The following is a 14,843-nucleotide window of genomic DNA, read 5'->3' as shown; positions in this document are numbered from 1 at the left end:
ACACAATGGTCATGTATAGTTCCCAATTTTTAATAATTTGATGAACAAATCTTTAGCGCCAATGAGAAAAATACATATAAATCCTGAAGGATTTTCTCTCTGCAGGTCTAAGACTGCACCTCACGCTGTACTGCAGTATTATCCTTCACCTACCTTCCAGGTTTGACACTAGAGACAAGAGGCACAGCCAGCTCAACTCTCGGAGAGTCCCTGGATCCACCTGTCCAGCCACTTTCTAACTACTTTATCCAACAAAAGGTTACTGCTGCTGTTTCAGAATGACCAGCAAATCTTGGCTGTGGTCCAGAAGAGACGGGCACTAAAAACCTCATCATCTCAGTGTTATTGAAATAGTTTTAACCTGAAAGAACTTACCTGTAGTAGTGGTAAGCAGCATTCCAAAATCTCTACTTGAGTGGCAAATTTATATTCATTTAACAGGTTTGCATTAAACAACATTTTGACTAATATTCAAAGATGAACGTCTACAGGTAAGAGCAGGTTATACGAACTTCTTTATTTTTATATAAACAGTTGTGAGAAAACATTTGTGAATTATCTGGATTTCTGCATGAATGGCTCCTAAAATGTGACCTGATCTTCATCGAAGTCACGATAATTTAACAAACAACACACACAACATTTTACATTGTCATATCTTTATTGAACAAATGGTTTAAATTATCAAGGCAATTGATGGAAAAAGTTCAAAAACCTCTAGGATAATGACATCTTGAAAAGAGGGTTAATTGGAGTCAGGTATTCCAATCAATGAGTCAGGTGTGGGTTTGACCTTCGCTGACGAATAAAAAGATCACACAAGTTTGCTTACCTGCCCTTCACAACAGAAATCTGTTGAAGTGCCATATGGCCCGATCAAGAGGACTTCCTGCACTTGATAACATCTGTGTTCATGAGTCTACCATAAGAAAAACACTGAACAGGAGTGGTGATCATGGGAGGTTAACACAGAGGAAACCACTGCTCTCCTAAATAAACATTGCTGCCCATCTTAAGTTCATTGGATGTTCCACAACACTACTGGAACAATATTTTATGGCCAGATGAGACAAAAGTTGAACGTTTTGGTAAATGTACACAGCATTATGTTTGGAGAAAACAAAACACTGCAATACCAACAACAAAACCTCATCCCAGCTGTGAAGCATGGTGGAGGAAGTATAACGGTGGGGCTGCTTTGCTGCCTCAGGGCCTGGACGGCTTGCAATTATTGAGGGACCAATGAATTCCAAGTTGTATCAGGACATTCTACAGTAAAATGTCAGGGCATCTGTCTGTGATCTAAAACTCAAAAGAAGTTGTGTCATGCAACAATGATCCAAAACACAGGAGTAAATCAACAAGTAAATTAACAGTGGCTCAAACAGAAGAAATTTCATATTTCGAACAGCCAAGTCCTGACTTCAATCCCATTGAAATGCTGTGGTGTGATCTGAAACAGGCCATTCAAGCAAGATATCCCACAGATATACATGAACTGATCAGGTCTGATCAGTAGCTACAGAAAGCATTTGGTTGAGGTTACTGCCAATAAAGAAGGTTCCACTAGTTACTAAACATAAGGGTTCACATACTTGTTCCATCAATGACCTTGGTTGTTTAAACCATTTGTTCAATAAAGATTATAGCAATGTAAAATGTTGTACGTGTTGTCAAATAAGACTGTCTTTATTACTATGACTTAGATGAAGATGAGATCACATTTTAGGAGTCATTCATGCAGAAATCCATATAATTCCCAAGAGTTCACAAACTTTTTCTCACAACTGTATATGCATAACAACATGTATAAGATTTCGGTTACTATAAATGTGTTCAGCATTCTGCAAACATCAGGCCTGTCTTAGAGCTCAAGTGTGTAGAGCACACAGGAAGGCAGCACATGAAATCAGAAACATGGGAAGTTTGGCAGAAATCAAAGTGACTCTTTTGGGAACATAAGCAGGGTTACAAATGTAAGGAAAGGATTCGATCTGTGTTGCATTTTTGGTAGTTTTTGTTGACAACCTCATACAGAAATTACTTATTTCCTCGCATAAATCAAGGAGAGATTAATAAAAATAAATGTGTCCACAAGCGTATTTTGGGGGTATTTCTGGAAGGCTGCAGGAAGGGGTTGGGGTATCGGCAGACACTGCGAGGTGATCAGTGGGCCTGGCAGCTGCACAAGGTGACCCGGACTGGACTGGCTTTGATGAACACGATCACCAGTCAGATAGGTTTTATAGTTGATGCAATTATGACACGAGCCAACTAAAAACACTCTGCTCTGTGTTCATAAACTGCTACCACACTGAAAAAATCACAAACACACCCTGTAAATGTGACCATGTGATATAGACAGCGCAATAGATTAGGTTCAATAAAAACCAAAAAAGAAGCCAAGACAAATATACTGTATTGTAGCAAATCTCTGTTTCAATAATTCAAACAATAAAAATAGAAGGAACACCCATGATTCAAAATCAACAGAAGAATGAGTGAACAAGTGACACTTAGAACTAAAAGGACACAATCATGGCAACACAGTGGAAGAAACGTTCTCTATGAAGAATAGTAAGAGAAATACAAATTCAGTCTTCACAATATTGCATATTTCAACACATGGACATGTTATGCACAAAGAGTTCTTAAATGGTCCATGACTTGAGGCTTTCTCACACCCTCTCAATTCTAACCTCTGTCACACCTGACGAATGACTCGAACAGAATCCTGTCTTGCCAACACGTACAGACCTCGTTTTTAGTACACAACTCCACTATGGAAAAACTCTTACAACTGAATTCACACAGAGGATTAAAGTTAATGGGTGTATGAATTTAACTGCTAGTTTATATAAGTATTTACACTCAAATATACTCCGTGATCTTCTCGCAAAATTTGTAAAAATATTCCTCAGGAAATCCTTTGGCCTCCTCCCCATCTCTCACTGTATGCAGTCCATGACGTGGATCTGCAGGGTGTCCATGTCGGGTGCCTGGTACTGACATTTGGGGCAGCAGAAGTCGGGGAGCTCGTCTGTCATGCTGCGCCTCCGCAGGGAGAGGTCCTGCGCGGGACTGAACGGCACTGTGGCTCCGGGGAAACCTGGGCACAGAGGGGGGCAGGAGATAGGGGCACAAAGAGAAAAAGAAAGAAAGGGAGAGATAACAAGGAACCATGACATAAGTGAAGCATATGAACACCAGAGCCTCGAAGAAAAGGACGAGAACCTTTATCAGAGGCACTTTGAATTGCTTAACCAACAGGCACTCTACACAATAAAATATTGCTTTTCAACTCAATCCAGTTCACTGCACTGCTGTCAACCAAGCATCCATGTCAAGAAGGAAATGTCATGAATATACCAGGCTGAGGGGGCAGCAGTGGCCGCTGCTGGGGGAGCTGGTGGTGGTAATCCAGATGTCTCTGCTGCATCTCCTCCATTCGGGCCCTGCAAGAGGGAGACAAGTACTGTGAGTGTAATCAGTAGGGTGCTAATGTTCACTTCAAGTGCCTGTGCTGCATTATATTAAACTGTTAGACAGTCTGTATGCTGTCTGAACCATTCTCCCAGGATAAAAGTGGCTTTTTGCTCCGCACAGCTAATACAACAACCACTCTTATGTTATGTGCACATCACTGTAATTTCCCCTTGCAGAGAGTACACGTGTTCCAATACACTAAAGTACATCAATGTTAAAATAATCCAAACCAAACACTGCTGGATTAAAGGAACAAGTAAAAGTTTATTCCATGCTAAAAAGAGAAGAAACAATGTTTTTGCTGTGGAGCCTTCCTTGGGTGTGGAAGGGTCACCCAAAGAAGGCTCCACAGCTGGAACATTGCATTTCTTTTCTTCTCTTTTCAGCAGGGAATAAACCTTTACTTGTTCCTTTGCAGCCTACGCATGCTGACGCAGCTGCCTACCTGAACTACCGCAGGATTAAGGTAAAAAGCAATGAAGACATCAACGGATTAGGTGTTCAATTTCAGGTGTTCCTGTACAACATAGAGGAAGATAAAACTGGAAGAGAGGTTTTTACTGCAGACAAGGGGTGCAAGACAGCACTGACCTGGCCGTCCCCTCCGCCAGCAACCGCTCTCTGTCCACCTGCAGCTGGGCAAGTTGCTCTTGCAAAGCTTCCTTTTGCTCATGGAGCTTCTCCCGAGCCTCGCGCTCTGCCAGGAAATCTGCCTTGTAGATCTCCGCCTGGGACACAGCACAGTCACTCAATGCGGGTGTGTGCCTGCCAGCAGCTCAATGTCAGTGAGTGTCTGAGTCTCTGAGCGAGTCTACCTGTGCAGTAAGAACAGGCACGGTCTCCAGAGCTCCCCTCTGCTGCTCCACCTGCTCCTTCAGCTTGTCGATGAGGTCCTGCTTCATAGCCAGAGCTCTCTCTGCCTCCTGAAGTTGAGCTGCAAGGTCTTCCAGCTCAGCACCCTGGACACAGAGAGGCAGACTATAGCCTTCAGACTGATTAAGCCTCCTCTAATGCAGTGCACTACACTGCCGTCAGAGCAACACAATCAAGACACAGAGGAGAATACAGAGCAGGCAAATCCAACAACTTCGTCTTGTGCTTCATGCAAGGGGTAACACAGGTGCTCATGCAAAGGGCTGATATTTATACCACAGCTGTTCCTAAACAGGGAACTTAATTTTGTCAACATAGAAACAAAATCATTCAGGGAGGAATTACATTTTATATTTTTTTCTTGCTACAGTGCTGCAAGATTGTTCATTGAGATTTGATCGATAAAAATGATTGTGTTGCTGTAGAAAAATACAGAACACATTAAAACTAACAAAACCAAGCCACCTTAACATACAGACAACGTCCATCATCCACAAAAGTTTCTTAAGCGATATGTTGCACATCAAAGGCTTACCATCGAGTATGTTATACCTTATCATTTAATAACCTTTAATAAATGTGGATGTATACACATCATGCTAACCTGTAACATAAAAATACTACTGAGTAATTAAAGGACTATACCCAGTATGCAGAGCATTTATGGGAAATCTGGACAATTTTACAGTACAAGAATGCTCCAACATTTCAATCTGACAGCACTGAGCGAATAAAAAACAGGCAGCAATCACGCAGCAAGACAAATGGGCGAGAGTGCTGACAGACCCGCTGCTTGGCAGCTGTCTCGTTCTTCAGTCTCATGTCATAGTCCTGGAAGAGCTGGGTGTAGGCATGCTGCAGCTGAGCCAGCTTCCGCCTGCAACAGAGGGGGAGAGTGGAGACAGAGCGACTGACACGAAAATACAAAGCACTTGACAGCAGGGATAACAGTAGTCTAAGACAGAAGGTAATGAAACCAATGTGGCTGCCTGCTGCATTCTTCTGTGGTGCTGCACTGGACTGTGAAGTTCATCGCAGTGAAGGTTATGTGGTTCTCATGCAGTCTTGCAAAACCTTTTCAAAACTGCATTCAAAATAATCAGCGTTGAGTCCTTTAACACAAACTGAAAATGGACTGACATGACCACAAAATAACTGCTTTGTATTTTTACCGTGCACCATCTTGAAAGATTTAGCTTGAAAACAGCTCCAGAAGGCAGATACATGTTGCTGTAGAGCTACAAAACGCACTGTTACATTCTCTACTGCACAGCTGACTCACTTCTCCTCGGTGACGATGTGTCTCTCTGTCTTCAGCGCTGACTCCAGGCTCTGTGTCTGCAGCCTCAGCTGATCAGTGGCCACACTGTGCTGCTTCTTCATCTGCTCCGTCTCCCTCTCCAAAGACTGCAGCGCTTCGCTCGTCCTGCGCAGCCTGGACATGCACATGCACACGCATAAGAACATAAGAAAATCTTACGACGCAAACAGGCCATTCAGCCCATCACAGCTCTCCATCTTCCTGTTCACTGAGTGATTCTATCACCGCGTCAAGCTGAACTCTGAAAGATCCCAGCGTATCAGCCTCCACAACGTGGGTTGGCAATCCATTCCCCGCATTAATAACTCACTGTGCAAAACCATTTTCTAGTATCAGCACTGAATCACGCTTAACAAGTTTCCACTTGTGTCTTCACACATACAAACAGCTGACAGATGATGTGCTGTTTCTACATAGATACAACCACACTAAACACTGTCTGAAATCACGACAATGTTCATCTGCCATTGAAATAAAATAAAAACAATCATAAATTCTGCAGTCTGGATTCCACCACACAGTAATGGAGTGCTACTATCACATGTACATGTTAACTGAAGGGAAGATGCCCTCTGAAACAGTGAGTTACTCTACTTCTCTGTCATAAAGAAGTGAAACTGCAGAGATTATTCATGCAGACTTACTTGTCTTCCATCATGTCCTTCTCCTGCTCACTCTTCTCCAGGCAGCTCTGGCTCTCCTGTAGCTCTGCCAGCAGAGACGTGACCTGGGCCTTCACAGACTCGCTGTCCTTCGAGAGCTGGGAGACAGCACACAGACTCTCAGTCACCAGGGTGTCGCAGACACACAGACACATGGAACAGCACAAAGACACAAAACTTCAACTTGAATCCTTCCAGGTCCGAAAGAATCTCCTTGGCAACCATTATTCACTACTTCACCATCACAACTCATCACAGTCTAATTGAACTGCTGAGTGCTCAGCTATGGTAAATGCCAGAAGAGCATGGAGTCCTCCAGATGAAGAAATGAGAATCCCACTGCACTTTTATTAAAATCTTTAAATCCCAAACTGTTTAGCCCACAGAAGCTACACAATTTCTGAAAGCCTTACTTTTTTCATTTGCTAGATGACTGATGACCGGCTCAGCCATGAGTCGGGTGAGCACAGGCAGCACAAGTGTCACATTGTACCTGCAGGCTCTGCTCCCTCTCGAGCTGTAGATCCCTATCCCGCTGTTTCCTCAAGGTTTCCGAATGCTCCAGCCGGGCTTCTGCCATCTTCAAGGCCTCAATCTTAGCATGCAACTCAGTCTCCAACTGCTCTTTCCTGTTTGCAGACAGTGCATTCAAAGGCACACACTGTACTCATTCACAGTATTTGTAACACACACAAGGAAGGCTCCACGGCCGAAACTGCTTCTTTCCCCCTCTTTCCAGCAGCACACCCCTCCCCTTCGCATGCACCTTACCTGGCGTCTGTGATGCTGATCTGCTCCGACAGCTGGGCCACCTTCCTGCGCAGCTCCGAGCCCGTCTCATCAGCACTGAGCCCGGCACAGACAACAGCATTCGCACAACTCAGTTAGCCTTTCTTGTGACATGATACCGACATATATTTTTGGAGTTTTAATTAACAATATCATTGCATGTTAGTTATTTTTTTTGACAATACAGAATTCTAATCCCTTTCACCTTCCAAAGAACAAGGTTTATGGCGACAGAGATCCGAGTGAGACTAAAGAGTCGGTGCTCTATACCTGTTGGCCCTCTGCAGTCTCTCCTGGGTCACTGTGCCCTGGGGTTCCTCACTGCCCCCTTCAGGCTCCCTGCTGTCCTGCACAGCACAGCAACATGAGGAGAAACACAAATGGGGTTATGTCAACTTGAGTAATTATTAAATGAAAAATTTAAACAGGGCTGCTGTCTTGGACAGTAACAGTACTGCTGTACAAATGCACCTTAATCTGGGTCAGTTCACTCTGCAGCTGGACATTGGCACTTAACAGCTCCTCCTTCTCCTTTTCCAACAGCTGATTGCGTCTCCTCAGCTCCCTCAGCGACTCCTCCAGCTCCTCCTTGTGAGCCTTCAGCAGCTTCAGGAATGCGTTTGCTCCTTCACTGGGCTGGACAAGGGGAGAGGGCAGAGAGGCCAAGGAAAGAAACATGCAGAAGACTGAGAACTTAAATTGCATCTCAGAACATGAACACACTGTCCTTCTCGGTCACTGCTCACTTTATTTCCTTAATCATACAGTTCTAGTGAGATCTTTGTCCACTGGGAAATGGTACATAAAACCTGAAGTTACACAGAGTCAACCAGACACGGGTAGAAAAACATCTTCCAGTGTGGTCCCATCATGCCTGCTCAGGCAGGACCACATCCTCCGGACACCGGACACGGTGTCCTCACTACGCCTGGACACTGGGTAGGGGCAGAACTTTCAAGCCCTGCTAAACCACTGAAAACATACACATCTGGGATCTCTAATCCATTAGGATGCTCTCTGCCACAGGAGATTTCACAGGAGGTGCCTCAAATCCCAGCTGTGCTGCATTACACTGTTTTTCCAGTAAACTCTTAAGAGACAGTTTCACAGAAAAAGAGTATAGCAACAAGTCTAGACTTATTACCCAAACTAACTGTTTTGCTCTGGGATTGGTGATAACTGGAGTCTAGTCATCTCATTTTGTAATTATAAACCAAAGAATAAACAGAAAACCATGTTTACATTCCAGCAAAACAAACATACTTGTAAATATAACCCTGAGGCAGCAGGAGCCCAGCACCTGGCTTGTTAAGATGCCAGTGGCAGTGGGCTTTTTTGCTTCGGGAGTAGGGTTGGGTACTTTGCCCTTAAGAACAGAAGTAAGGTTACAGATGAAAGTAGGCCATTCAACCCCACTTGACCATTTAGTTGTTAGAAACAAACTGATCTGATAAACACTGATCCAGATGTTTCTTGAAAGACGCCAAGGTATCGGTTTTGACAATATTGCTGGGTAGCTCGCCCCCACAACCATTGGTATAAAAATATGCCAAAGGATATTAACACTACAAAAGAGACTCAAACCCATGTCGATCTCAGAGGCACAGTGCCTTATTCATCTTGTCGCCACATTGACTGGATACAAAATAAGCCCAGCCTTACACAGCAGTTTGATCTGTTCAATTTTTACTGCTACAGTCATCGCACAACCTATATTATGCACAATTGCAAAAACAGTATATATGAAATTAACTCATCAACTGCTCATGAAAATATCCTCAAATATACTCAAAACGAGGCAGAATTGCAGGAGTTTTCAGTTTACACTAGAAAGCCTGAAACACATGGCAATACATGGTGTGCAGCCAGAGTCTAACTTGTCTTCCAGATGCTGTAGATACATGTAATTTTGGAATACTGTAGTTGTTCTGAAGACATGCAAGCAAGATGTACAAGTACAGTTAGAGAACACAGATGTGTAATAAAAGAGTAGAAGGCAAATTACATTCTTAATAATTTTGTTTCTTTTTAATAGTATTTACAAATTCTTTAAAACAATAACTGTAGTACCAGTAACCACACACCGTAAAAGTGTCCTTGTAGTAACCCAGCCTACATCGGGTTGGGTGACAAGGTTGAAGGGTGGCAAAGAATAATTACAAGCCAAATATCTGACTTCTGTTCTGTAAAGTTAAGGGCATAATAATTTGAATTTAGTTAGAAAATATCCTATATGGATCATAATACACAGTAAAAATAGTTTTTAGAAAAGATACATATTGCCTAACCAACTTGGAAGGTATTTTCTTAATTAACAGCAGCAATAAATATGCACAGCGCCAATGATATGGTGTATTGAGATTTTATGATGTTTTTCGATAAACACACTCTTAAGGTTGAATTCTCAAATTAGGGGCCCTAAGCATTCAAGGAAACTCATGTTTGGATTGAGTGAAACAGAAAGCAGTGTACAGATAAGGGGGATGTTCAAAGTGGGCTGGTTAGTGGAGTCTCAGAAGGACCTGTAGTAGGACTACTGTTCTTCCCAATTCAAATCAGAAATCTGAATCCTGGTATAGGGTTGGAAACTAATCATATTACCACAGATGTTACCAAAGTAAGACTGTAAAACCATCTGCCAGGTGATACTTCACGTAGACAAGTGCAAGTATTTTGTATGCAGATCACTAACATCACTAACAGGGGCTGAATGGCCTCTTCTCATTTACAGCTGTTCGTATGTAAATGATTCTAAAGTGAGGTTTTGCCACATGTGACTGTTTCTCTAAAAGTCAAGCTCTTTTCAGGAAACTCTTTTAATTGAACCATAATAAACATCATCTTGATTTTGTTTTGTTGTAGAAAGGGCACATTCTTCCAAACACAACAGGTTGATCTTGAGACCATGCCTCGAAAGAGAAGGGGTCTGGCAGGGTTCGGCCTCCCTGCCGTGCCCGTGTGTCTCACCTGGCTGCGCACTCTCTCGGCCTCCCCACAGTCGGGCTGCTCGGGCTCGGAGGAGAGGCTGTCGAACAGGCTCTGAGTGACAGTGCCCTGGGAGCACACTGAGCTGGACGCACTGGAAAGAGCCTGAGTACACACACACACAGACTTACTCACAGACCTCTGGCTCAACAGGAGTGCTCGCAGTCACACAAGCAAGAAAGAAAGGAGAGGCTGTGACGGCTCAACCAGCCCCCTGCTGACTGATTAGCTCATGGGGGGAGTCAAACTCAGTTCCCAGGGCACTGGGGATCTAGGGCTTTCATTTCAATTCAAACCTCCGAATTACAATAACTGAACTAGTATTCAGTAATTACAAAACTGTCCTTTTTCCTCCACTAACCAAGCCTGTCACATTCACTAAGCCAAGAGGCTCAGCAGGACAAAAGCCGAGACTTTGGGCTCCTTCAGGAACTGATTCCAACACCCCGAATCAAGAAGACAACAGCGAGCAAACACAGCACTCAGGAGCACCAAGCAGAGTTCATTTCCTCTCCTCTGTTCGTTTGCATTCATTATTCTCAATGTTACAACTCATTATGAAAGATTCAAAGGCCTTTTCTTTGATTTTGTACCACGAGCAAACCCCATATTAATGCAGGCAGCTGGTCAGAGAGCTGCCAACAGGAAAAGACATCCTGTGCTTGGTTACACCACTGCTGTACACACCAGCCCCCAGGACTGCTCTAGAGCCTGGCTGGGCTGCCCTGACTCCGAGGGGAGTCAATGCTATATTTCATAAAATACTCCAGGTAGAATGAATAACAATCCAGCTCTTTTCCCGGTGGGAGGAACCTTTTCAATTCTCTCCTCCTGGAGTCTTTATTCCAAAAACAAACTCTTAAACATGAAAGTTTTCTACAGCTGCAGCATCACTGAAGGAACTGAGGTCTGGCAGGTTCTTAATCACTCAGCTGACCATCAGTCCAGCAACACTGAATAGAGATGAGGCTGCTGCACCAGTCGGACTGGGAGTCAGTGCAGCGACACAGCGATCACTGATAAACTCCCTTTTCAGTCATTCATTTCAGGTTTCGTCAGCTGCAGACTCTATAGCACAAACCGTACTTATAAATTATTTATTTAAACTGATATACTTAGGACTTTAACTTATTGTACTCTTGAAAATGTTTTTCTTTTATAATACAATTTCTAGTAACTGGGGTAGCTCTATGTGAGAGACTGCAACTCATACAACCTAAAATAAAACTTGTGCTCAATGGGAGTCTGTTCATACTTCAGCAGTATTAGTCCAGTGCGTGTTACAGCACTAACCCAGTGAATCAGTGATCAGCTCTGGGGCTCAGTCTCAGTGTGGTTAGTGCAATGGCAGTGTGAGTGCAGTATCAGCACAGCGTCGGCTCGTGCAGTGCAGGTTAGTCGGCGCTCGAGCGGCCGGGAGGCATCTCACCATGCTCTGAGGAGGGCTTTCTGGCTGCCTCTCCCTCGCTGCCTTCACTCCTGCCTCCAGCACCCCCTCCTCTGAGCTACTGTCCAGGCTCTCCTGCAAAACACAACACAGACACCATCACGCTCCTGAGCAGGGCTGCACACAGTACAACGGCAACTGGAAATTTACGGAGTGAGCAGGAATGTCAAGCTCAGCTGCTCCAGGCCTGCGACCCCCCAGGATGCACCCTGATGAACACTCAACCGTGGGAGTAACCAAGATAGGCGAAAGCCTAAATTGCAGGTAAGGAGAGACTTCCTGTTACTCTAGCTATTAGACCCATCTAGATTTAATGAAGAAACCAAGAAGCTCCAGCAGTTTCTAACTTTAATCACCACAACAAAGTATTTTACATATTAATCTGCAGCTGAAACATCTGCACACCTCAGGACTGGGTACCTGGCGGCTGCTCTGGGGAGATGGGCTGGGGTTCTGGCTCAGAGTGTGGTTCTGGTTCTGAAGCAGATGGCGGTTCAGCTGCCCCTGCAGGAGATGGTTCTCCCTGCTGAGCCGCTCCACCAGCTCCCGGGCTTCTCTGAACTTCTCCATCAGAAACTGGCGCTCCTGGCGGTTTTTCAGCCGGAAACTCAGCATCTCCTCGTAGCGATCCCTCAGCGCCTGGTTACTCTGCCTGATAGCATCTGACCAGCACAGGAAAGAAAAATCCAGTTCAGCAAGCAGAAAAGGAGTAAAAAGAGAAGACCATACTAAAGGAAGATTTTCAATTAATTTTAGAAAAAACTCCTTTGGTATACACAGAATTATTAATTTTCCAGAGATTCGCAAAACCCAAAACAGTGGAAGCTACTACACCGAGATCTGTTACAGTTCAGCTCGACACTGACAAGAGTCACACTCTACACAGGAACAGTGCAAGCTCTGATTGACTAAAGTTCTTGACACTTTAATATACATGTGCTTTGGAGCTTCAAAGAAGGAGAAGCCTATTGTTATTTCCAATATAATAGTGTTAATTGTGCTTTTCCACAGGAATCCAAAGCACCTCACATATAAGAGGGGACCCACTCCATTCACCCCTGAAGTGCAGCAGAGCTGCCTTTCTACACCAGCAGCTCCACCACACAGGAAGTGAGCGATTCCTTCAACAACGAGCAGGGGGGAGTTTCAGGGGGACTGTGTTTAGCCCAGACTCCAAGGCTGTATGGGCTTGAGTGCCACACAGGGCAGGAGTCACGTGATTGGTGTTCAGGGCAGTCGGAAATTTAACCAAAGACCTGAACAGCACGGGAAGACAGTAAGTGTAGTAACAGAGCGGTACGCAGACAACTCAGTCATAGTCAATGATCGATAGAACCGACAGTCGAAGGACTTTGCACTCGCAAGTTTAATGTATTTTATCCTGGGGTCCTGATCAATGTCACAGATCGGGGGCAGAGTGCTGGTACCTCGCAGGTCCTGGTTCTCTGCCAGCAGCCTCTGGACGATCTCGTTGCCCGCCAGCTCTGGGGGGATCTGTGTCGACCCCTGACCCCGCAGCCCCATCGACCCGTCTCCACCAATCATGTCTGACTTCAGCTCGTTACCCATGAGGCCTTTGGGCTGGACCATGGTCTCCACACGCTGTAACTGAACAAACAGCAACACAGAGTTCGTTAGTCAATCGCTTCTCCTGTTGATAAGTACAAAGACACTGACTTGGTTTGTTAAAACTAACCAAGACCATGACTTGCAAAAATGAGTATTTTATTGAACAGTTATTAAGTGGGCTCCCACTCAAGTTAAAGAGATTCTGAAAGCAACTCTGCTTCCCCACCACACAATAAGCAGTTTTAATCTTTAAAACGAACCCAAACCCTTTCAATATTATGCATTAAGAGATTATCAAATCACACACGAGAGAAGGGATCTTGTTAAAATTACGGTTTAGCAGACCACAGAAACAGCCCTCGTGGTAACCAGATTATGAAAACTGAACAGTAACCAGGGGTCCAGTGTTTACCTTTACCGCTCGTGAACGTTTAAAAAAGACCCTTGAAGAAAAAGTCAGAAATCAGTGCGATCAAGCTGTGTCGTAGGCTATGCAGTGTGAACCGAGCACAGTGCCAGCCCCTGCTCAGAGTCCAGACGCTGGAGCCGAACCAGAACCCGCCCGCTACAGTGTCAGCGGAACAGCCGCGTCCCCGGCCGGTTCCGATCCACGGGAAGGTCCCGTTCGCCCGAGCCCTATCTTCCTGAATCTGCCCCGGCTGAACAGCCGCTTTCAGTTTCGCTGCAGTCGATGGAGGGAGGGGCCGGGGTGACGCGGCCGGGCGACTTCTCTGGCGATATTAACCCTTCGTGGTCTCGCACATCGCTTCACAACAAAACACACCCAGGATACTTCTCGGATGTATTTATTTTGAACTATGGTTGGGGATATTAACAATCTGAACCAGCGTGCTGGACCTCGGGAAACCGTAAGCACTGTCGGCGGAGTCCCTGCACATTAATACAACGTCCGGCAGAGCGAGCTCTGCAAGTCGTGAGAATTTTAATTCTCCTGTTCTGCTCTGAGGATCCGAGGAGCTGCTCTGCAGTTCGGAACCGCTTCAGACCCCTCCTGCCATACCCTGAAGGGCAGGGCGGAGCTCTGCGTTAGAGTTGTCCCGGATTTAGGGCCAAGACAGGGCTGTGCAGATACTCCTGGAGAGATGTATAACAGCTCGGCTCCGTAAGCCTGCTCCCCGGCGGGTCTCCACACTCACCCCGGGTCTATAAGCTGCAGATTTAAAGGGAGTCCAGTCCGCGTTTCCGCCTCCGATTCACAAGTCGCACAGTCGTGGGCTCAACGCATGTCGCCTAAATTCAGCAGATGGAGCAACAGAACTTGCTTTCTGCAGCGCCTGCGCCGCTCAGCCCCGGCTTGCTGCACGCTGTCCTCGCGGTCCCAGCGCCCCGGCCCAGCTCCTAGCTCGCGCAGGAAATCCCCGGCCCCGCGCAGCGCCCTACACTTCCGCGAGCTGCCCCATTGGCCGCGAGGCTCTTAAAGGGGAAGGGACCGGCCCTCGCGGGGGGCTGCAGTCGCAAATTTGTTTAAAATGTCATGTTTGTATTTACCGTGCTGTTTGCTTAGAATAACATACGACACATGCAGCCCATTTATTCTTGTAAATGTTTGTTCTCCCCCTCACACAACCCACGCGTTTACTCGCAGCGGTGTGATGTCATAACACTGGCATGTGATTAATACCTGATTTAAAAAAGGACAACAAATAATATTTAATCGCATTGTTATACTTTTGGTTAACACAAAGATAAG

At 45.2% G+C, this 14,843-nt stretch overlaps 1 protein-coding gene across 4 annotated transcripts; it reads right to left on the bottom strand.

Moving 5' to 3' along the window:
• Window positions 1–2,417: 2,417 nt before the first annotated feature.
• Window positions 2,418–14,546, bottom strand: ikbkg (inhibitor of nuclear factor kappa B kinase regulatory subunit gamma). 4 transcript variants are annotated; one of them, XM_015356953.2, is made up of 16 exons: window positions 14,290–14,546; window positions 12,991–13,171; window positions 11,969–12,225; window positions 11,546–11,638; window positions 10,099–10,221; window positions 7,603–7,767; window positions 7,402–7,478; window positions 7,114–7,188; window positions 6,836–6,971; window positions 6,325–6,440; window positions 5,642–5,794; window positions 5,146–5,236; window positions 4,302–4,445; window positions 4,078–4,214; window positions 3,370–3,455; window positions 2,418–3,109 (listed from the first exon to the last, which is right to left on the bottom strand). In XM_015356953.2, the coding sequence occupies exons 2-16, from the start codon at window positions 13,151–13,153 to the stop codon at window positions 2,949–2,951; spliced, it is 1,977 nt and encodes a 658-aa protein (XP_015212439.1). In that variant the 5' UTR covers window positions 13,154–13,171; window positions 14,290–14,546; the 3' UTR covers window positions 2,418–2,948. The 4 variants fall into 4 exon arrangements, with proteins under 4 accessions (XP_015212439.1, XP_069041489.1, XP_015211768.1 ...); XM_069185388.1 differs by having other exon boundaries at window positions 11,984–12,225; XM_015356282.2 differs by lacking the exon at window positions 14,290–14,546 and adding an exon at window positions 13,545–14,109.
• Between the last annotated feature and the right edge of the window lie 297 nt (window positions 14,547–14,843).

This window comes from Lepisosteus oculatus, chromosome 2 (genome assembly GCF_040954835.1).
Source record: "Lepisosteus oculatus isolate fLepOcu1 chromosome 2, fLepOcu1.hap2, whole genome shotgun sequence".
Taxonomy (NCBI): Eukaryota; Metazoa; Chordata; class Actinopteri; order Semionotiformes; family Lepisosteidae; genus Lepisosteus; species Lepisosteus oculatus.
This window is presented reverse-complemented; position numbering and strand designations above follow the sequence as displayed.